This window comes from Amblyomma americanum, chromosome 1 (genome assembly GCF_052857255.1).
Source record: "Amblyomma americanum isolate KBUSLIRL-KWMA chromosome 1, ASM5285725v1, whole genome shotgun sequence".
Classification (NCBI taxonomy): domain Eukaryota; kingdom Metazoa; phylum Arthropoda; class Arachnida; order Ixodida; family Ixodidae; genus Amblyomma; species Amblyomma americanum.
Genome location: NC_135497.1, coordinates 544,022,789 through 544,045,671, shown reverse-complemented (window position 1 = coordinate 544,045,671; position 22,883 = coordinate 544,022,789). Strand labels below are relative to the sequence as shown.

The 22,883-nt window shown below is 41.7% G+C and overlaps 1 protein-coding gene across 1 annotated transcript; it reads left to right on the top strand.

The window, feature by feature from the left end:
• The first annotated feature begins 212 nt into the window (after positions 1-212).
• Positions 213-20,724, top strand: LOC144107967 (uncharacterized). Its single transcript, XM_077641224.1, has 6 exons — positions 213-308; positions 4,620-4,704; positions 4,773-4,995; positions 11,630-11,713; positions 14,973-15,051; positions 20,464-20,724. The coding sequence occupies exons 2-5, from the start codon at positions 4,647-4,649 to the stop codon at positions 14,989-14,991; spliced, it is 384 nt and encodes a 127-aa protein (XP_077497350.1). The 5' UTR covers positions 213-308; positions 4,620-4,646; the 3' UTR covers positions 14,992-15,051; positions 20,464-20,724.
• Positions 20,725-22,883: the final 2,159 nt, after the last annotated feature.

The window sequence follows — 22,883 nt, the reverse complement described above, 5'->3', positions numbered from 1 at the left end:
AGCGTAGCGGCGCCGTGCCGGTGGTGGCGCCGCCATGCTGTCACGTTTTTGGTCAAGTGGTTCGGAGCAGCTGTCGGAGCAGCTGCCGGCGGCGCGGCGCCGTGGCTGATCAGGTGGTTCGTCACGTGGATGGTCACGTGAGCAGCCACGTGGTACGGAACAGCTGCTGCTGGTGGCGGCGCGGCGCGCCGGCGAAACCGATCTGCCACAACTGTGCGCATGCGCCGTGTCAAATAGGAAGAAGTTGAAGAAGGAACACCCAGCGAAACGGAGCAGCGAAAGACTTGCAAGAGTGGCAGACCGGGCAAGTTGGTATTTGGTGTCTAGTGGCTAGTTTGTGTCTTGTCTCGCTTCGTCCCCGTATTTATTCGCGCTGTATCGCATTAAGCGAAAGACTGACTGCAATTCAACTTAGCAAGTTCGGCTTGGCCAGCTGTAGGCCGCCGCGGTGGCTGAGTGGTTATGGCGCTCGGCTGCTGGCCCGAAAGACGCGGGTTCGATGCCGGCCGCGGCGGTCGAATTTCGTTGGAGGCGAAATTCTAGAGGCCCGTTTACTGTGCGATGTCAGTGCACGTTAAAGAACCCCAGGTGGTCGAAATTTCCGGAGCCCTTCATTCACTACGGCGTCCCTCAAAGCCAGAGTCGCTTTGGGACGTTTAACCCTCATAAACCATAACCCAAGCCAAACTTGGCCTGCTGTATCTATCGCGTCACTCCAGTTTTAACCAGAGCTAAACCACCACCAATTTTTTTTCCATTATTCTTAAGGGCTAAGCCCCATGAAATTTTATGCAGAAAAATAAGGAAGTAAAAGATCTAAAGCAGAGGAAATTATACTTAAAGTAATGCATTAAAGGAAAACTGACTAAGAAAGGCGAGAAAGCGCAATGCGATAGTGTTGCTGAAATCAGTAGCTGTACAATGTTTATAAAGCTGATTTGCGGCCAGCACATCTAAACAAATGCCGTGCAAAGTACCTGCTCTTCAGTCTAGCGTTTTAATTGAAAAAGTAGATTTATCAACGGAAGCTTGCTGGTGTTAGGTGATTCCAGCCGCAATTCCTTCACCTCCGCTATAAGTGGCGGCTATATGCTGTGGTCCTCTGTTCGTAACGTCAAGGGAGGAGTACTCACGCCTTCTCAAATTCTCTACATGTTGGACTGAAGAGCCACTACAGAAGAAGTGGGGAGAGTGGCGGAGGCTCGCGCCTCCACCGGTAGTCCGGCCACCGAGCAGCCTCTTTCCACGTATTCCCTGTTTAGGTCTACCCACCGCTGCTTGCCACAGGAAACGGCCCAACAGACTCTTCGCCTTTCGTCGCCATAACGCTCCGCCGTCTCTGTGCGCGATGACCGAGAGCCATCGGTCGGCACCGGAATCACGCCGCGTTCTTGTGTCAAACAAACCAGCTCTTCAGGCACCGCGCACAATTGAGCCGCACATGTTGCAAGGCAAAAAACATGAAACGGAGAAGAAACGCCAGGGAGAATATTGCGCTATTGTGTTTGAGAATATGGCGGCAACGTAGTGTGAAGCGTGTTTGAAGCTTCCAGCACCTCGCTGCCAATCGTAAACGGCTGTTTGCACTGAGACAGTTGAACAATGTTTAGTTGTGTGTATGCATATTTAGTTTATTATTTTATTAACTGAATTATTTATAGAATTTTATTTTTATGCCTACACCGCACCCACAAGGATGCTGCAATGTATTCTGCTAAACCTCGGTCACAAGGTTCGGATGGCAAATAAGATATACTTTCGCCAAGCAATGGAAATTGCGCGCGCCGCAGAGCGTGCCTCCAACCACGATGTAATAAGGTCTGCTGCAGTTGTACATTCCCTTGGACGACGTGGCCGGAAGAAAGTTAGCAACTCTTTTCATGAAGTATCTTTTAGATTCAATTTAAATAACGCATTCTGCGCCGAACGTGCTTAGTTTGCTCTAGTAAGTGGGATACGGCGCACGACCTTAACGAAGTGGCCTCTACAAGGAAAGATTTTGGAAGCCCTTAGCGCTTCGTTATCAAGGCATTCAAATATACAACAAATCTTTCTGTATTGTTCTGACGCAGTGTTTGTATGTGACATCCTGCAGCGCAACAAGATATAATAACTCCGTTGGCAATACGGTTCTTTCCATTCTAAAAGAATTGTAAAGCGTGCCCCAGGATAAGTTGCGTCATACATGCATAACATCTGGGAAACAAGAGTGACAGTGCGGAACGTCGAGATTGATTGATGGTCAGCCCGACAGTATTTTAAAGACGTGCGAAAATTTTGAGGATACGTCAGCTAAAATGGCGTCTCTATTTGGCACATCTTGAAGGACTGTTTTGGAGGTCGTACAAACAGCGGTAATGGGGCATCGATTTCGCCAAGTATCGCTAGAAAGACGAATGCACAGGACGGAGCGAGCTTTGCGAGACGTGTCTGGCCAATACCTTTTTCCGGCGCAAAGGAGCTCGTCCGCTGACAGCGCTGTGAGAAAAAGGCAACCGTCTTGCCTGTGTGGAATCCCGGATGTGGTAGGCTGCGTCTTTAGAATGGTTAAAATTCTGTGGTGCAGCAACGATTACACTCTCTTTTTAGTGTGGGGACACTGGCGTGTCAACTCTTCTTCGCCTGCACAGAGTCTTTGTGCACCTTCTGCAGAATCCGTATTGCGGTTTCTGAGCTGTCGGCTCTGTTAATCCGACTGAGAGCAGGTTGACAAAACACTGTTCATTATTTCATTGCACCGGTCGACCAGTACCACGCACCTTGTAACAGCCGCGACGACTCTGCGCACAACGTCCTTCTTCCAACGCGATGTAGTTGAGGGCTTTGGCTAACATCAAGTCAGAGGAAGTACGCTGTTCGCACAGTCGCAGCGGTTCCTTCGACGTAGTCGCTGCTGCTGCCAGCATCGCTTCGACACTGTCAACTGGTCCTCGTCGTCATCATGATCCAACGAATTGGTCATGACAGCGAGTCGCTGTTTGCTGTCATTTCCAGTTTACACGCGCAATTCGCGTTGACTACAATCAAGGAAAGTCCAGCACGTTCCGGACGGGAGCCTTAGAGTGCCGTGTCTTCAGGACATGAGTTCTCGTCCACTGCGTCGTGCGCTCTCTTGATCCGTCACGTGAACACGAGTGCCTGCCGGAAATACATTGCTCCACTTGCCTCGTGCTTTTTCACCCGCGGTCCCTTTCGTCGTGGTGACCGGTCTTTGGCCGGCCCACACGACGCTGCTCATCGAAATGAACGATCTAGCTCATCTTCCGCCGGTTCAAAGTGCAGTACTTTATCCGGCTCAGTATTTTATCTTTGTCGTGTGACTCATGTCCTGTTGATCACTTCCGGGACGTCATTATGGCATCATGGAGTAACTAGTGTTTAATCAGCAGGCGCAGCTGGGAGGCTTCTAGTGCATCCGGCCCAGAGGAATAGGCGACGTCACAAAGCAAGGCCACGCTTCCATTTCAATTGTGTTCAGGAGCCATGTTGTCGTATTTTTAGTACTACGACAACCAGGGGTCCAGACAGCTGTTTATTCAGAGCCGACAGAACAGCTAGTGCTCATTTGTAGGCCACAGCAAATGTCGCGGTGGTATACTAGAAAATACTATCTCCGCTCCCACTGGCTCAGAGCGTTGATAGCGGCAGAGGGCTTTGTTCTAGCCGCAGACGGCAAATGACACTAAAGCGGGCACACAAAGCTTTGAAAAATAACTTCATATTGTCGCGTTAAGGCATTTTCGGCTAGATGTTCCATTCTCATAGTTTTGTCTCCAGCAATTATCACCCTCCAACCGTCCATTGTTATAATATATTAGGCAATTAGGCCTACATGAGTTTTTTTACCGTGAATACCCGAAGCAAACAGAGAACTCCGCAAATACTGCCTTTCAGACAGCTGGCAAACTGCACCGTTTTTATCAATAGGTGCGGCACAATATTTGATTTGTTGAATCTACTGTATTGCGCGCGCGCATAACATTCCACAAAAAGGAATGGCAGTCGTGAACCCAAAAACGTGGCTCAATCGGTCAGGGGACCACGTGAAACTGGACGGCTCAACATAAATATTTCAATAGGAGCAAAAACCTGCAAAAGCGCATGCGTAAGGTGCTCTCACTGGCAGCCAGAGAATAACCACTAATCTTGACTGATCTTTTATAATTAACAGAGAAGTAACTTGAGTGTATCTTATTTTTCTCCAAATTTGAGTTAGCATCCTATGTCTCTGTTTTCTTTTTTCCGTTCTTGTTTTTTTTTAACATCCGGCATCCTGACCTATAAATGAAAGGCGATCGGCACAAGCATTGAGGAGCGCCGTTCATTGAGCATAGGGGAGGCAAGAGAAAACGAACCAGAAGGTATTATTCTGGCGTTCTTAAAGCCAACGACCAGAAGAAGAATAAAGTTCTGGTTAAAGAGGCAAATACAACAAAATGCGTCGCTGAAAAAAAAACTCCAAGAAAATTGTGCCCAACCAAACAAAAAACTGAAGCGAAGCAGTGAAGATCTTAAGCGGTTAGTGGCTGGCTTTGTTGGGTTGCGGCTAAGTACCAGAGGGTGCGGCGCTATTTCTTTAAATTTTGTTTTGTTTCCTTAGTTCTTTTCCTGTTTTCCAGGGCGACACAACGCGGAAACTTGTTCTGATGTCCACAAGCTCTTCTGGCCAGGGGAGCTCGTCCTGGTCGGCCTGTCTCTCCCCTGGTGAGTTGCCGCATGACTGCTTCTTCTGTGGCGGAGTATGCTGCATTCCGGATGTTTTTTCCGTGCAGATGGGGACTCCACCGTACTGAATAATACTGAGGCTGTAGAGGCAGCTCTGAGATCCAGCAGCCCGCACTGCATGAGGATGACTGAGGTCCGGGAGTTCGGCCGCGCCGCATTTGTTTATAGATCGCCGGACGAGGCATGTGTGGCAGACTTAATAGTGTGCACTTCCTGCGCCAGTCACCCGATGAGCGCTTTCGTACCTCCTCATCTGGCGTGTTCAAAAGGGTGAGTCCGCGGTGTACAACCCCTACTGAGCGCGCCTGAGACACCAAAGAAACTATCTCCGTCGGGTGTGATCGCCATTCACCGGTCTAGACGAAAGGGGACAGCGCGAAGATACCAAACGGGTCAGTTATAACTCGGCGATTCCACTAGAGATCATAATGTCTAAATATTTCAAAACCTAACTATTATTTTTTTATTTTTTTATATATTATACACACATAACTCAATAGGGCAACAGTGAAGTTCCTGTTGTGAAAATGTTAATATTTGAGGAGAAAAAATTTCTGTGTGCAATAAGATGGAATCCATATAGATTTCATGATGGGAGTCGTTTCATGTCTGAAAGGAAACTTTCAATGGCTGAGAGGACATTATTGTTGCTTTGCCCAAGGGTAGAGGCAGCAAGAGAGAGTACAGCCCCAGTAGAGACATTGAGCTGTCGTAACGGGCGTTCTAGCAGCCGCCTCCGTAAAGGGGAGTAGCGGCGGCCGCTGTAGGCCCATGCGGCTGTAGGAGCCGAGATGGGAACTGATCAATACCAAACATAAATGGCCACATCTTGACTTCCCATGGCCAAATCAGCCCGACAAATGTAGCTGAGTGATTCCACGCGAGAATAATCTGACCCAACTTTTCCAATTTTTAATACGCTTGATTATTTTTAACAATGTGCACAGATTATTCAGCAGACCAACAGAGAATTTTTGTTTGTGAAAATTCTAATATTTCAGGAGAAAAAATTCGAAATGATATCGTGGCAGAGCCAGTGCTTTCACGCACAGCTCCCTTTTGCAACTTTGCAGTGACGTAAGAATAGAGATATGAAAGTCATGATGGTTGTATTTTCCATGCTAAAGGTATAGGTGAGTAGGAATAGTTCAGGCTTTTATGCGCCATTGTGAAGAAGCTGTCGCTTACTAGAAAAAATTTCGATCAGAAAACGTATCAAAATGACGCTATATTGAAGTTTTTTTATCCGCAACTATGAAGAATATCGTATTAGAATTTCCACAATAAATATGCACCGAGGTACTGAAGGAGTGCACACATTTTTATTGCTATATAGTTTTGGGAAGTGCAAGAAGTGTTGCCCTAAATCTGCAATGTTTTAATAATGTATTTTTAAATAATCTAAAGAAAAGGAACCCAATCCTCATTTTTAACTCCTGAAACGAGTCCTTAGCAGGGGGCGAAAAAGGACACGAAAAAACACGTTGCAGCATTTTCTTTCCAGCAATGTTATACAAGCGGAAACTTGTAGCTTCCTGAGCATCGGCAGGAGCGCCTAAATGAGGAGGCGGAAGCAGCAAACATTGCCTTCCGTTTCTCTAAAGTTTCTTCAAATACCAAGGCTGAGATATTTTCCATCAAGATACAGCATACCTAATTGCATTTCGGGCACAAACACCGATCTGAGACGTAAACAGGGTTTGGTGGCGCCGCTATACCGTAGTGCGGGTAAATACTGGGAGTGTGGCCCACAGGAATGCACGTAAACAAAAGATCTCTACATAATTTTTCTGCCGCACAGTAACCTGTGTGATTGTCCTGGATTAAGAAAGGCCGACTATATAGTAGAAAGGAACGTGGAAGTCTACAACTTCAATTCAAAGCCACTGTTTTGTTTAAACATTACTATATGGGCTTTGCAGAGCCATATAACAAATCCACATAGTGTAATGTAGGCTCCTCTCGTCTTTTATTTATGATCCACGACCTCATTTGCACATTTTAGAGTCTGTGTAGTAGACAAAAGCTCAAAGACAATTGTACATAAGATGAGCGAATGCCTATACGCTCTTGCATACCTATAACTAATTAAGCATATATCGAGCATACGACCAGCATTACCAATAAAAATAAATGAACCGGGCTTAAAAAAGCAACTAAAATGTATTTTTAAAACAAATGCCATTTAAGAAAGACGATTAGCCACGGTATGCCCGTAGTGGAATGACAGGGGACACGCATGTCATCCTAGATCAACTGTGCAGTAAGAAAATTACATCCAAAACTTTTATTTGCATGCATCTCTAAAGGCCGCACTCCCATAATTGTTAGCAGCACTCGGCAATAGTGGCGCCTCCGAATCCTGCTTACGTCTTACATAGATCCACAAAAATAATTAGCTATGATCTTTCTTGTTGGAGGTCTCACTCTTGAGATTATCGAATAATTTCGAGCAGCGGAGGGTGTGTTTGCTGCTTGCGCCCCCTCATTTATGTGATCCTGCCGATGTTCATGAAGCTACAAGTATGAGCTTGTATAGCATTGTTGCAAGCAAAGCAATGCAGTATTTATTTTTGAATTATTTTTCGCCTCCCTCTAGAGAGTCGTTTCAGGAGTTTTATGAAAAACTGGGATAAAGTTTTTTCGTATTTTTGAAAAACACAACTATATTCAAAAATTCAATGTTCAGACCATTGCATCTTGCACTTCCCTATTTTAAATAGCAATAACAATGCGTGCCCTCTTTCAGTACCTCGATGTTCATCTGTTTTGCAATTTGGAGGAGATATTCTGTATATTTGAGCTGAAATCAAATTCTTGAAATAGCCGTATTTTGAGACCTGTGCTTTTCAAAACTTTTTCAGAGTATAAGCAGCTTCTTTAAAATGGTGCATAAAAGCTTCGCATATTCTTTCTGACCAGTACCTTTAGCATACAAAATACATACATCATGGCTTGCATGTACCAATTCTTAAGTCGCTGCAAATTTGCAAATTTGAGCTTTGTGTGAAAACTGCCTCTGCCACGATGTCGTTTAGAGCTTATTCTCCTGAAATATTAGAATTTCCAGGAACGATTATTCACTGTCGGCCTGCTGAATAATCTGTGCACAATGTATAAAATAATCAAGGATATTAAAAATTGAGATTCTTAGGGCAGTTTAATCTGCCGTGGAATCACCCACCTACGTTTGTGTAGCTGACTTGCTTGTATTGCTTGTGTACGTCATTGTCGCTTTTTCAAAAAATATGGAGAAACAAGTTTCATCGCTAATGCCAGCTCTGTATGCAGGTTCCTATGGAGGCAGCAATGCAGATGGGATTAAGCATTGTTACTTGGTGTAGCTGGTTCTCTAGAAGTGGTAATATATCTCCTGAGGTATTTTTTTGCAATGTTGTGGTAGCAGGAGCCTCAATTTATGTTCCCTTGTTGGAGGCACTATTATAGACAGCTTCAATGTGATATCGGTGGCTCCATGCTTGGCTCCCATGTAGCTTTCAGAGTGCAGTTGAGAGCAAACAGATTAGATGAAAGGACAGTCATTTGCCACTCTTTTGGCCCACCGTTATGGCAGTCAGTGTGTTGTAGGTACAAACCATGTACTGTGAAGTAGGATGCCTGCATTTTTGCTGAGGTTACTATATATGTTGAGGAACCGCACAGGATGGAAGATAATGCGGAGCTCTGTACTGCAGCCTGCCTTATGGGCCAGTGTTTAGTATGAGGACATTAACCGTTTTGGCAATAGACTGCACACTCTTACACAATTGGCACTGTTTGGGAGCACAGCGGCACTACAGTGAAGACACTTATCCAGGAGTGGGTTGGGGAGGGAGTGCAGTGTAGATGCTTGCAGGACCACTGATAGTCATCTAAATGCCTACCTTTTACTTATTGTGTTGTAGATTGTGAACCATGTGTGTGGTGTTTTTAATGGCGTCTTCTATCATATTTGATACAGAATTCTTAGAGGCGAGAGGCATTTCTGGCTGAAATTTCCAGTCGTGTTTTCTAACTTGAATGGTAATGCCACGAAAACTAAGTAGTTCGAATTATTTTTTGTTTGAATTTTTCTTAGTTTGTTTTTTCAGTAGTGCATTGCTTTTTAGGTGGGTTTAAGTATCCGTGTGCATGTCCATCTACCTAGCTGTTTGATTTTCACATGAAGTTTCAGAGGCATATTTCTTTTTATGATTGCTTTTTTGGGGGTGCCTTACTATTGCTCTGTTGCTTATTGTGGTCAACAAATAAAGATGTATATGTGTGGCTGTAATTATTGACATTCAGGTCTCTCACACCCTGAGTTGCTTTGGGACATTAAACCCACATAAACCAAACTTATTCATATTCGTGAAAGACATAAGAGCGCAAACTGGCAACACGGACAAGGAAGGGAACAGGACGAGCGCTCGTCCTGTTCCCTTCCTTGTCCGTGTTGCCAGTTTGCGCTCTTATGTCTTTCACGAATATGCACCAACAAGCCCATTTGCAAGTACCTATTCATATTCACTATTAAAGGTTGGTTTATCTTGATGGGAGGGGTAATTTGAGTTAGGAACTATTACCTTGAAGAAATGTCTCCCTGAGAACAGATAGAGTGGTGCACATAATATTAACAAGCATGGTTGCAGAGATTCTGTTGCATGCTTCCTTCTTTTTAATGTTAACACGTTTTGGCGGGCTAGTTGGTTAGGCATCTTGAACAAACAGCGCGAACAAAGACGAGCACCGTGTCGTTCGCTTTCTTGTCTTTTGTGCTCGTCTTTGTTCGCGCTGTTTGTTCAAGATTTTTAATGTTGCTTAAGGCATTAGTGTCCGTGTATCACCACGTGTATTCACTTACAACTGATAACTAAAAAATAGTTGCGATTTTCTTCTCTCTTTCGGTTTTGCTTTCAAATGACCTAACAATAGCTGCGACATCCAGGTTAGGTATAGTGAACTTGTGGCATAAAAAAGCAGTATAATTGCTGCATCATAATTCGTTGTCATTCCAGCTGTTGAGGCAGGTTGACTTTAGCATCATATTGAATGAAATGAGGCTTGGATTGTAGCTGTTTTTTATTACCTCATGTGATATATTCTAAGCACCTTTTGAAACCATAACATCATTAGCAAAAGATTTAATTAGTTATTTTTCAGCCTCAAGACAAAATGCAGTTACCCGTATGCACTAATCTGTTACATATAATTACAAGGGAGTGAACATGTAACCGAAAGTGTGATATTAAACTCCTTGCTACTGGAAAGGATTTGCACGTTTCTGTGCAAACAAGTTTTGCTGGGGTCTGCTCTACATTAATTTCTCAAACTATAGTTAATGGCTTTTTATATTGCTTCTAACTGTACATTTTGACATTGCTTTTAGAAGGAGCTTTTTCTTTTGGCCCTCCTCGTAGTTTTGAGGCTACTAGGGCAAAGCTATTTTTATTGCACAATGTCAACTGGTTTATCAAAATCATTGTGTTACAATTATTTGCTAGTGACCTCTTTTACATTGATTTTGTTGCTGGAATTGGTGCAGAAACATGAATTAGAAATAATTATTTAAGCTACCTTTAATACCAAAACATTTGGTTTGCAGTGGCAGCAACAATCATTCTTCCATAACCTAGCATCACTTTTATGAGGGCCATGTTTTTGTGCTATCATCTTCTATGAAGTCATTGTTTCAAAAGTAACATGTGCTGTTTCTATTCGTTTCATTTTATCTTCCCATATTTTTCCACACCATGTTTCATTGGCAGATAATGTAGCACTTCGCCATCAGTCTTCTAGTAATGCAGACAGTTGCCATAGTTGATAAAACACACTTGAATACAGTTTAGAGACACGGGCTAATGTAGAGAGCAGAAAAATAAGTGCAGCCTTGCCAGCAACCTCTGTTGGAAAGCCTTCCATCTAAGCCTTCCAATCATAAACAGTATATGAACACCATCATGGCTGGCCAATAGAATTACAGGCACAAATTATACACATTTTCTGCACCCCACCTACAGTGCAGACTATGAAGGTGCAGTGTTTGTCATGACAGGCTGCTTTTTAGCTGACTGACAGCTGACAAATGCACAAAAAGCAGACAATTTGCAGAGCACCATGGTAAAAACATTCACTTTACACTTCTTTGGTACCCTTTTACATTATGTGACATTGCGAACTCTCTCAGTGTGCATATTGCAGTGGTTAGCCAGGCAGAAGGCTGTTTGATGTGCCAAAAACACAGCCCCTGACCATTCCCCACACTATGGCCAGGTGTTACAGGGAAGACTAATTTTCAAAAATACGATTTTGAGGTAAAAATATGGCTTTTGCAGTGTGAAACTGCCAGCAATGGCACACCAGAAAACTGTTGAGTGATCTTGGGTAGTAAGCAGGTTAATTAATTTCTAATAATTAACTTTTAATTATTTGGCTGTTTTGACTACTTACGCGAACTGGAGGGGTTGCTTTGCCTGCATGCTCTTCAAATGCGCATGTATTTTGCACGATGTAGCCAAAATTTGTTGGGCCACAGCACGAAGGGTAATGATGTTTCCAAAATTTTAAATACTGATACCGCTTTAACTAACGACTGGCAACACATATCTAATTACAACCAGGTGCCTAACTCTTATTGTTAAAATTAATTACTGAAAGTTAGTTAACCACCTCACTAGTTAAAATGATTCACCGGTTCTCTGATGTCCACCAACAGTGGCAATACCTTGCTGCAAAAGCGATAATTTTACCTAAAAAATCCTGTTTTGAAAATTACTTAGTTTTCCATCTAACACCTGGTATAAAACACCTGTGAGTTTGTATCTAACAACCATTCAAATTGTGGACAGAGTGTGACTTTATCATGAATGACTCGTCTTGCATTCTTCTATTCGTGATGTGCTCATTCTATTTTTCTTTCATGCAGCATTCAGCAAGAAACATCTTGGCCTGCATTTTGCACTGCTGTGCTATACTCTGACATCTCCATCGACCCTACCGGCCTGTTCAGGTAAGGGGTACTTGGAGAATCACCCTTCTATATTTAAACCAATAATGGTTTCTCCAAGTGACAGTGTTTTATCGACGAAACTAGTCTGGGAAATTCACATTCTGGGTGTGTTAAGACAAAAGCAGTTAGTGAAATCATCTTTTAGTTTGTGTTGACCTGATGTCCAGCTTGTTTATTCTCTTCACAGTGGTCTCTACTATCGAAATTGCACAGATGTCTTCATAAATTTATTTTCTGAGAAAGGTTCTTTGTAAAAATCTTGCAGGTCTGATTACATAACTGATGACAGTTAAAAGCACAGAATCATTATTTTTATAGTGCATAACATTTCAGACAATTTCTGATTAGTTTGCTTGTTTTGTGCAATAAACATGGGACCAGAAAGATTGAGTGGGCAGTCTGTGACAACAAATATTAATTTGGAAAGTGAAATTTTTGCAAGTACTGTCAAAATATCGAATAGCATCTCAGCCCTTTATAACAACCCCAGAATGAAAGCAGCCAGCTTTCTTTACCATGCTAACTAACCACTGTTTCCACACATATGCTGACTTATTAGTTACAAAAAAGTTGGAGGGCATGCAGCTTGGGCACATTAGGCAGTATTTCGTGCAGTAATCTGCATACAGCTACTAATCGATGTAATTGGCTATCCTGTTAGCTCTGAGAATGGTCTTCACAGATAGCGAATAGACCGAGCTGATGTATGAAAATCGTGATAAGTGGCAGGTTTTCTTCTGATTATGATCAGTTATTTTCTTCTGGCAATTTTGCTTTGTCTGCAGCATTAGTCCAAATAGGTGCACCACATCACGTCTGCTTCTGGGCCACGAAGAATAGTTTCTTTTTCATCCCAGCCTTTCATATGTGTATGTGGTGGAAGAAACATTTAACCTCACTTGTCTGAAGCTTGGGATTGCCAATGGTGATAGCGAGCTCGACTACATGGCTTAAAATTGTTCTCCTTTGCCTGTATGTTTTTCATAAAGCCAGTTGCTTCATAAATGCCAGAAAGAAATATTATTTACAATACAAGGGCAGATTTATGTCCAGTGGAGGGGTTGCAGAACAGTGTGGACAACAGGGATGAAGCTAGAGTTGACGCACGTGATGCTGGTAGATGTTTCCACTGTGATTTGTGTAGCTTTATTCTTAGTGAAATTAGAGTAGAGTATGATTCTTCAGTATAAAATTTCTTGCTTAGGGATATATGGGCAGCCTCCCACCTCCTTTAAATCCACATGGCACATTGCCTTCAGTGCATGCAGCAGGGAGCTCTTGGGGTTTTCATAAGTGCCCATGGTCTTTTCTAATGGGCAGTAATTTTGCTAAAGACATTTTTTTCTCTTGATTGGCAGTCTTTTTCTATGCAACGGCAGTATTATGCTTAAATGTGACTGCTCCAGTCTTCTGTTTTGTGTGCATGAGTATGGAATGTAACAATAATTTATTTCAAGATCATTTGGAGGAGCTTTTTTTTTCCAGAAGTGGCTATTTGGCTGGTAATAATGACGGTAACCTTAGAGAGAAGGGGATTATTTTTAAACATTACCTACTTGTTTTTTGTACTCAGCATTGTTAAGGTTATATGCAGCAGTGTGGTTATTGTGGTTGTTGTTGCTTTTTAATCTTACTGCAAAACTAAGCCCTGGGACTTAGTTTTGCACTAATTCCTAAGCAGCTAACTTAAAGAAATATGACATGTAAACCAGCTTTCTGCTTGTGCCAATAAAACACTTCATAAATATGTCTGCAATGTACTTAGCACAGCAGCTGGTGCAGCATCAAGGTCGAAATGCGCAAGTATAGAGGATGAAGAAAAGGCAATTTCTAACTAAGATTTGAAATTATGTGAGCAGCCTCCCTAAAAACCCTCACCGGCAGATTTGGTAGGACAATAAAGTGGTGCTTTTCTCAGGTAAATAAGAATTGTGAAAATGCAGAATAATGAATGCACTCTGTATCAAGGGAAGCTAAAAAGTCGGAAACCACACCTATGAACATCCACTGTACACCAGTGAAGTTTACTGGGTAGTGAGTAGTTTGACCTTTTTTTCTAAAGAAGGGTGATGCCCATTTAAATTCATTTCTTCCATATTAGTGATGCCTCAAGAGATTTGCTGGTCACAATATTTTTGGGGCTTTCATTCACATCAACTTTGCTCAACTGGGACACCTGCTGTTCGTTTTGCAGTGTGTTGAAAGGTGTATTGCTTTTTCGAGATGACTGGTTTGCCCATTATAAAAATATCCACAACTAAGAGCACTGTTGCCAATGTGGTCACTGTTCAACCATCAAACCTTGAAACATGATTTGCAATATGGGTGCACTTTGTGACTTCATCTGGAAAGGGTACACAGGTAGGTTAGTGGACGCAGCGCAACGGCGTTTGTTTTTTTATTGTGATACTTAACATCAATGGGCACACTCTCGTGCAAAATTTCAAGTCCTCTGCAGCGGCTGTGAGAACCAATACAAAGTGATGCTTTCCAAAGCATTGTGCTAGTGCCAGTTTTTCTATATTTTCTATAGGTGCTCTGGTAGTTGCAGGTTATATAAAGGGCAAATTGCACAGTCAAGATGTAAAGCCCATTGCATTTCTGTGCATTATCTGCTGTACTGCGAAGTTTTCTGCTTTATATCGGTTTTCTCTTTTTTTGCACTGTTTTCAACCTTCGCAGAGTGTTCGTAGTTTGCTTTTGCTCTGGAATTCACGACATAGATTGTCTTTAAAATGTTTTTATGAACATCTGTCATACCTGCCTCGGTGGCTCAGTGGTTAGGGTGCTTGCCTACTGAGCCGGAGTACCCGAGTTCGAACCTGGCAGCGGCGGCAGTGCCTCGATTGAAGCGAAAAGCAAAGGCACCCGTGCGATGTGAGTGCACATTAAAGATCCCCAGGTGGTTGAAATTATTCCAGAGTCCTCCACTACGGCACCTCTTTCTTTCTTTCTTCTCTCAGTCCCTCCTTTATCTTTGTCTTAGGGCACTGTTCAGGTGTGCCCAGATGTGAGACAGATACTGCACCATTTCCTTTTCCCAAAAACCGATTTTCATTTCATCTGTCATCCTGCAGCTGTGCTGATTGGATCTTGTGTTGTAAAAAAAGCGGAGATTCTCATGTCTTTACTTGTACAAATCGCCTATATGCTATCTATATTGAGGTATAGATTGTATTCATGTGTACAGACAAATTTGTTGCGTGCTGATACAATGGAAGTAGGGGCATACATGTTGCCATTGCAATCTTTTTTGCAGTGTGCTCGAAGTTTTTTGAGGCCAAACCTGTGTTGGGACCACTCCCAGAAGTACGGAGACCAGGCACCTTACTAAGCAGGTGAGGATAAGCACGGCTAAGCATAGGCTGCATGACATAAAAAAGTGCAAGCTCCAACTCTTCACATTTTTTAGCTACCATTAGTGTCAGCCTTACTGTGCCGCACTGTGGGACAAACGCGTCTCCCATATCGCTGCAGTTGTCATGCTCTGTGCCAGCTACTGCCATTTAGTTTTAGCGAACTTCCTAATCTCATCCAGCCACCTGACTGATGCCCTATGCTGCACATTTCTTCTCTTGAAAAGCTCTCAATTACCTTAAAAGAGACTTCTGTTTGTTTTTGTCACTTTCTCAGAAAGTGAATTTGGGCTCTTGTAACTTTTGTGAATGTAATATCTCAACACCTTTTGAAGATAAAGCAATAATATTTTTTTAATGTAAAGAGAAATGTGTAGAGACCACAATGTTACTAACAGTTTAATTGTTGCTTTGAAATGTTTTAGAATAGAACTTTGTAGTATTACTTCTGTTGCCTTATTTTGACCTCTGAAATTCAAAGTGCATTAAAGAAAAAAAATATTCAGTCAAAAATCTGCTTGAAGCATTGTGTTTCTTATCCTTTGTGCTATCTAGCAATGCATTATTAACAGGTTTTTGTGAGTGGTTATTTTCTGTTTTCACAAATTTTAGCGCACTCTTTGTATTTATTGTAAGAACAGCTAAGTTTTCACAAAAAGTAATTTCATTTTTGAAGTAAGCACGACAAACTGCATAAGCATGCGAAGTTTCATTATATTAGTTGAAAAGTAAAGAAAATGGTTAAGGCACCATGTGTCAGATGTCGAATCCCTCCACACCTCTGGCTTCATCATTAGTGTCCTAATAACTTGAGCTGATGTAGATTGTATCTGTAGAATGCTCCAGCTACATTGACTATCTTTCAATGTTCATAATGGCATTGCCCTTGTCTTTTAGGGTGTACTTATAATTTTTATTATGTCTAGAAGCATCCCGGATCGGGCTAGTTGCTGCAGGTGTGTCATATTTTGAAAAGCAGGAATGACACAGATAGAGAAAATTTGTTGCACTGTTTGTCCAAGAAAAACAACCTAAGTTTGGATGACCTGTTCGTGGTCAAAAACTCTGAACAAGTGATAGATTTCGTTATGCCCTATCCTGAAAAAGCCTTCAAGATTTCTCAATAGACGTCAAAGACTTGAACTATTCACTCCCGCATGCCTCTCTACTAGCATATGTTGAGGACAGCATTGACCACTTCGGTGTCGTGGCCTTCCAAAACAGTCGGAGTTTCGTGCACCGAATTTTTAGAACTGCTATTTTATCTCAAAAACACCATTACCTGGAAATATAAGTACTTCCTGCAAAAGGAAGGAGTGTGCATTGGCTCCTGTTGAACACCTGTTCTAAAAAACGTGCTCGTCTGTGTAAGTCTTCCTGAGTCTATGCAGTTCCTACGCTTCTGAATATGTTATTCCGAAGTCTAATATCCTCTTAACAGCCTTTAGGCTACACTCCCTCTTTAGAGCCTGCTCAGAAGCTTTTTTTGTTGATCTTGTCCTTATTTATTATCTTCTATGGCCCTGTCAGTTTTATCTTTGGAGTTAAAGGACTTCATGGTTTGTGCTACTTAATCAGCTCTTTCATCCCCTGTAAGAGGTACCAAAATCATGCCTAGCTTCCCTAACTCCTAATTTTACACACACCCTCTAATAATTTTGAGATATTATTTTGAGTCCTGGTTAAAGCAGAATAGCTGTTTTCTGGCAAGATTTTGAATTCATCTGTTCTGCACTAGTATTCTCCAGTCCATAATTCTTGTTCCAGTTTGCTTGCAGAAGGTATTCAAGATCAAGACTATTCTCTGATTTTTACTGATAGCCCCCATCTGCTGGTCTTGGGACCTATGCCATATCCTCTGGCAATCTGGTTTGCTGCCTTTGGCCTACCTTTCCATTGAAGTCATCCATCAGTAGAGTTGATTAGTTTTTTTTTACCTTACTCCTTGCCCATTCCATGTCATCATAAATGTTTCAGTCATCTTGTCGTCATGACTGGATGTAAGTGCATGGGCCTGTACTCCCTTCAGTCTTGCCCATTAGTAGAAAATGTTGGATTTACTATGACAAGAAAAGTTGACTGTATATTTACGCTCATGAAGCAGCTTTTGACATCATTTTTGAGAGCACAATTGAGGGCCTCCATATACCTTTGCCGTGTACCACCACTGTACACTGCTTCCACCTCCCTTAAGCAGCTCACCAGGCCCTTTGGCAGCTGGTGTAAATGGTCTGCGGTGGCAGTACATAATAAAGCTATGCTGAAACACAAATCTGTTCTGTCAAGCTTTAACTTGGAACCTATGCTGCTCATGTTGATCCAGTTGGAAATTGAAAGGGTAGGGAAAGTGAACATCCTTTATGAAGCAGACTGTTGAGCCAGTTGGAAACTGAAATCATTAATGTGCACTGACATAGCACAGCACACTGCACCTTTTGCGTGTTCCTCCATCAAATGGCCTGGATTAACCCTCTGGTCACCTGGCTCAGTAGCTAAGTGCCCTAACTAAACATGGAATGCTTACAGCTAGGTTTATTGAAAACCTTTTCAGTCAAGTGCCCACCTGCAGAGTTGCGGTCACCATCAGCTCGGTCAGTGTGATCAACGAAGTGAGAACAAATGAAGCAAAACAAAACTTCCAGCCGAAAGCAGGAGGTCAAAAATGTTGGTTGATTTTTTGTAATGTTGGCAGGTTTTCATTTTAATAACTAGGAAATATGTGGCCGTGGTTTGCACAGGTGGATTGCACAGAAGGTGCATATTAAGTATTTTGCCGGAGCTCAAGATTTATGCCCTTACCTAAAATTAATTAGTCAACTTCGTTTTTTTATATTGGGGCAAGATTACATTGCAGAAATAAGGGCTGCCAACATTGAAGGTGAGCTCAGTTTTTAAATTTTCTTAATCTGCAGTGCAGATTGAGATACTGAGCTTCCGAAGTGCACATTTAAAAACTCGTTAATTTTGCTTTTCTATATTGAGATTTATAAAATGACATTGCTTGCATTAGTGTGCCTCAAATACATATGCAGGTTGTGTATTTTGTGATGTAGAAGTAGTCAACCTAGAGCAGCACCACTCTATAATCGTGCAACATTAAAACGTAAACTCGGTTGTCTTTCATGTGCTATTTTTGACTTTGGGCTCACATATGTTGCCATCGTTTAGTTTTGCAATACAATCCTACCCTCTAATATAAAAAATAAAAAGTAACTAGACGTTTTTAATTCTGTAATTCTTGGCCTACATCAAGTACCGAATGTCGGCATGGCTCGTAGTTGTATCATAGTTCTGCAATAACAGTCTGTGGACATTAAAAAAATATTACTCGGAGTACATCGCCTAATATGATGCACACAGTATGCATCACATGAGCTAAAAATTGGCCAAAGCGAGGCTTAGTGCAGCTTCAAGAATGACATGAGGCATCTAGTTAGCTCATACTATCACAAAGTTCTACCCACAGCGCATGTTGCAGTCTTTACTGTGAGGTGGTGCCTTGCATCACATTGCACCATTTATGCCCTTTGGTTAGGCTATAAAGTTCTAATCTTTACTCTGTAATGTTGTCTTCAGAGTCTCCTTTTCAAAATAATTCATGCAATGCCATATCTGCATCTGTAGCATCTTGAGCATCTTCCATCAACGTGGCACATAATGGTTCTGTGATTTTGTGAGGGGTGGTGACTTGGCTGCCTATGTGAGTAGGTTTAGACTGCTTCATGCTCAAACTATCGTGTGAAAAATATTCCTCTGAGCACCAGCTGTGAAAAAATTACTTTGTTTAGTGAGATGTAATCACAACTGTTATTTTAATTGAGCATGCTCTTGATAGTAAATTGATCTTCCCATTCAAGAGCATCTTTGGTTGCACATGCATTGTGATATTGGGCTGAAAGCCCCAACTTTTTAGCTACCATAGAGATCCTGTATGCTGCGTACTTCTGTTTTAATGCGAGATGCAGTTAGACAGGCAGAGCAGAATGGTGGGTGTAAAATTTAACATGCAGGAAGCAAAAGTAATGCTCAATAGTCTTGCAAGGAAACAGCAGTTCACAATTCGTAGCGAGGGGTTGCAGGTGGTAATGGAATATGTCTACTTAGGGCAGGTAGGGATTGCTGTTCTAGATCATGTGAGGGAAGTAACTAGAAAAACGGAGTGGAGTGCATAGGTCAGTTCTCTCAGATTTTGAATAGCAGTTTACCAGCAGTTTACACGCGAAAAGTATACAACAGCTGTATCTTAATAGCACTCACTTACAGTGCAGAAATTCGACGGCCAGTTAAGGACAGCACAGCTAGCTATGGAAAGAAAAATGATAGGTTTAACATTAAGACTGGAAGTTGGCAAAGTGGGAGAGTGAAAAAACGTGCATTACTTGGGCAGTGCATGTGATAACTGCTGGTCCTTGAGGGTAACAGAGTGGATTCCAAGAGAGGAAAAGCACAGCAGAGGGCGGCAGTAAGTCAGGTGTGCGGATGAGATTAAGAAGTTTGCAGGCATAGGCTGGGCACAGCTGTCAAAGAACAGAGTTAGTTGGAGAGACATAGGAGAGGCCTTTGCCCTGCAGTGGGTGTAGGCATGCTGATCGTGATGATGCTGCAATGCAAAACCTGCCGTAATGCCTTGAGCTATGTTTTGTTGCAATGTGTATTTTGAAAGGGGGTAAAGTTTTATCTCTGGTCCTAAAAAGATGTCATCAGAAATATTTCATATGCATACCTAACGTAAAATAGCACAAAAGATGGGGATTTTCTCTTGAGTATGTGTCACCAACTCGCCCATCTTGCTATCGTGTTCATATGCATGTTTAGGTGAGGCTACACGTGTAAGTGGTAACTAGGCATCAAGCAACAAATTAAAATTTTCATATAAGGTTCTCTTCAGCCTTAAAGTTGTTGTTTGATGCATTATAAATGCATGCTGAGTCCTGTGAGCTGGTGTTTATGTGGCTGTGACTCAGTTTACAATATTTTGGTGAGCAATTATAGGTGATGCTGCAATAAAAAGTTGTGGGTTATGTGCAATGCAGATTTCTGGTGACAAATTGGTCATGTATAGCATTCCAACATCTTAATGCAGTGAGTAATTTATGGAGAAACTTCCTGTTGGCTGGCTATGGGGAAAGCAGTAGCTATCATACTAGCACAATGCATCTTGCTGTGCGTGCTTGTAAGGCTATGAGGCACTTTGTTTGACATGAAAATTTGGTATAACCTTTATGTGAATGGTGTTATGAGCTCTTATGTCTATAGAGAATTTGGCTCCGATGATGTTCGAATGCAAGGAATTTAAGTTATTCCTATGTGGATACTAGCCATGCATCTAGCCCTGGAATTCTGCTTATCCTTGTTGAATGGTATAGCTTCTAAATATGACTTCTTTTTCTGCAGCTCATAGGCATCAGCCCAGAGGGTGCTAGCATTTGTCTCTGAACACCCTGTCGGTGGACCCGAAAGTGTGCCGCACCCTTCACCAGCTCAAGAAGTTCAAGATAAAGTGGCAAGAATGTGCAGCTGAGATTTAGTTTCATTTTACACAACTTGACAGCTAATGCAAATATGTTCGTGTTTTTATATGTATAATTCCCCTGTATATATTGTGTATACTACTTGTATCATTTTTATATTTCTAAGTAAAGCTTGACAAGATTTCATTTCAATGCAATATTTATTAGATATCACCTAGCAAACTGCTACACATCTAAAAGCCATTAGCTTATGTTTAGAGTGCCATTTTGATGCAGTGGGCATAGTCAGGCTAATGATGATGATGATTAGAATTTGTTCTATATTTTTTCAGATCTCCACATTTCTTTCTTTACCATTTTGTTTACGTTCTTGAGACAACAATGTACATTGCTGAGAAAACACCACAGTTTTCCTCTAATGATCTTTGGTCTTTGTTGGCATTCTGTACAAATGGCAGTTCTTATTCAGTGGTTGCTGAGTGTAAGAAGCTATGAGAGCTACGTGAATTTACAATTGGATAATCTGCGCCATAAGAACATCATGCTCGGGGAGACTGAAGTCTCATCCTGTAATGTGTCTTCGATTTCACTGCAATACCTCGGATGGCAACTGGTTATTAGTATTATTCCTAGCTGGGTGTGTGCTACATCTGCTGCCAGTTTATAGCTAGCACAGTTGCCCAATCTTATAATTTAATGATGTTTAATTCACATGACTTTGTGGATGCTTTATTCCTACTCAACACGTGCCTTGGAAACCTGAGCTCAAAACAGGATTCGTATGCATGCAAATTTCTTGGCCAACACAACACATTTACCATTAAGAGCGTCGTGTACCTGAATGAAGAACATGGCCTGCTCCTGATTAGCAAATCTGACTGTGTAATGTGAAGGAATACAGCGCATTTTATTCTTGGTGCCTCACTGAAATATAGCCAAGGTTTTAAAAAAGACGTCTCCTAACCAAATAAAATCAGCTTAGGGCTGCTTAGAGTTCCATGGCCTAGTCTGAAATATTTGTCTTTCTCGAAAGTTCAATAATTAGTAAGGACCATTTAGCTAAATTTTTAAATATTGGATTCAAAGAAGTGTCAATTCCAAAATTGTAGATTGTCTTGAAAAACAGATTGCTGAAATGTTTACACCAATGTACCATTTATGTAAATTAGTACTTTACCAGCCTTAAAAGACAGTGCCGTTTTTTATTCCAAGACATGTCTCAGAGAACAAAAGTTTTTCTCCAAGGCACTGTCTCTGATCAGGCTTTATGTGTGATATGGGTGAGAGATATATGTCAGCAGCTAGTCACTAATCGTTTAAACTCAGTAAATAAAGCTGTGTAAAGGAGGCTGAGGACGTCTGTACCTTCCACAGTGCTGCAGGGTACTTATGAGATGCTGTATAGAGTGAACATGCTAGAAACACAAAAAAAGAAATAAAGAAATGAAGCAAGAATGAAAAGGAGGAAAGAAATAAAGAAAGAGAGAGACGGAAAGAAAGATATGACGGAAGAAAGAAAGAAAAGAAAAAGTAGAGAAAGAAGGAAATAAAGGAAGAAAAAGAAGAGAAGAAGGAAACCAAGAAAGAAAAAGGAAGAGGATTATTTCGCGTATTTTTGTTGCCTGAACAGCGGCAACAGAGACGTGACCTGAAACCAGCTGAAAAGCAGTGCCATTTGTTTTGCCTGGCTTCAGTTTTGAATATTTTCTATGTAATATCCAAGCGTCATCAAAAATATCTAGGGATTTCATGCTCTGTTCGGCTCTCACCATCGGGTGAAATTTTTTTTCTTTTCACTGGTTGCAGCTGCATAACTAGACATGGCAATAACTCTAAAAAAGCGAAAAATGTGTGTTTGTAAACTTCTCCCTATTTTGTTCATCGTCCAAGGCTTCTTCGTTAAATTCTAACTATTGTACTCAATGCATAGCTACCATCGAGTTTCTCTTTCTTAGATACCAGGAGGGTCAAGAAGTCAATTGCTCAATTTACAACTTAAATGAGAACAAGAAATGGTAATACTACTTTGCAATATTTGCCCCTAAATTCAAAATTTTATTATTTAAGTTCACTTTGTTGTCTAATTACTGATCCATATGAGGTACACAATTTCCGTCTTGCTGTACGATCCAAAACAAGCAACTGCACCGACATATCTGTGGCTGTTTTTGAAATAAATTCTAAAGGTTGCGCAGGTCCTGGCTGAGTGTTTATATATGCACGTATGTGGTTTCTACAAATTAAACCAGTTGTGAGTGGCGCTTTGTCCTGTTCTCTTCTCTTGTGCCTGTGGTCGGTTGTGGCGCCTTTAAAGTACAAATGCCAACTAGCCCAAAAAGAAGT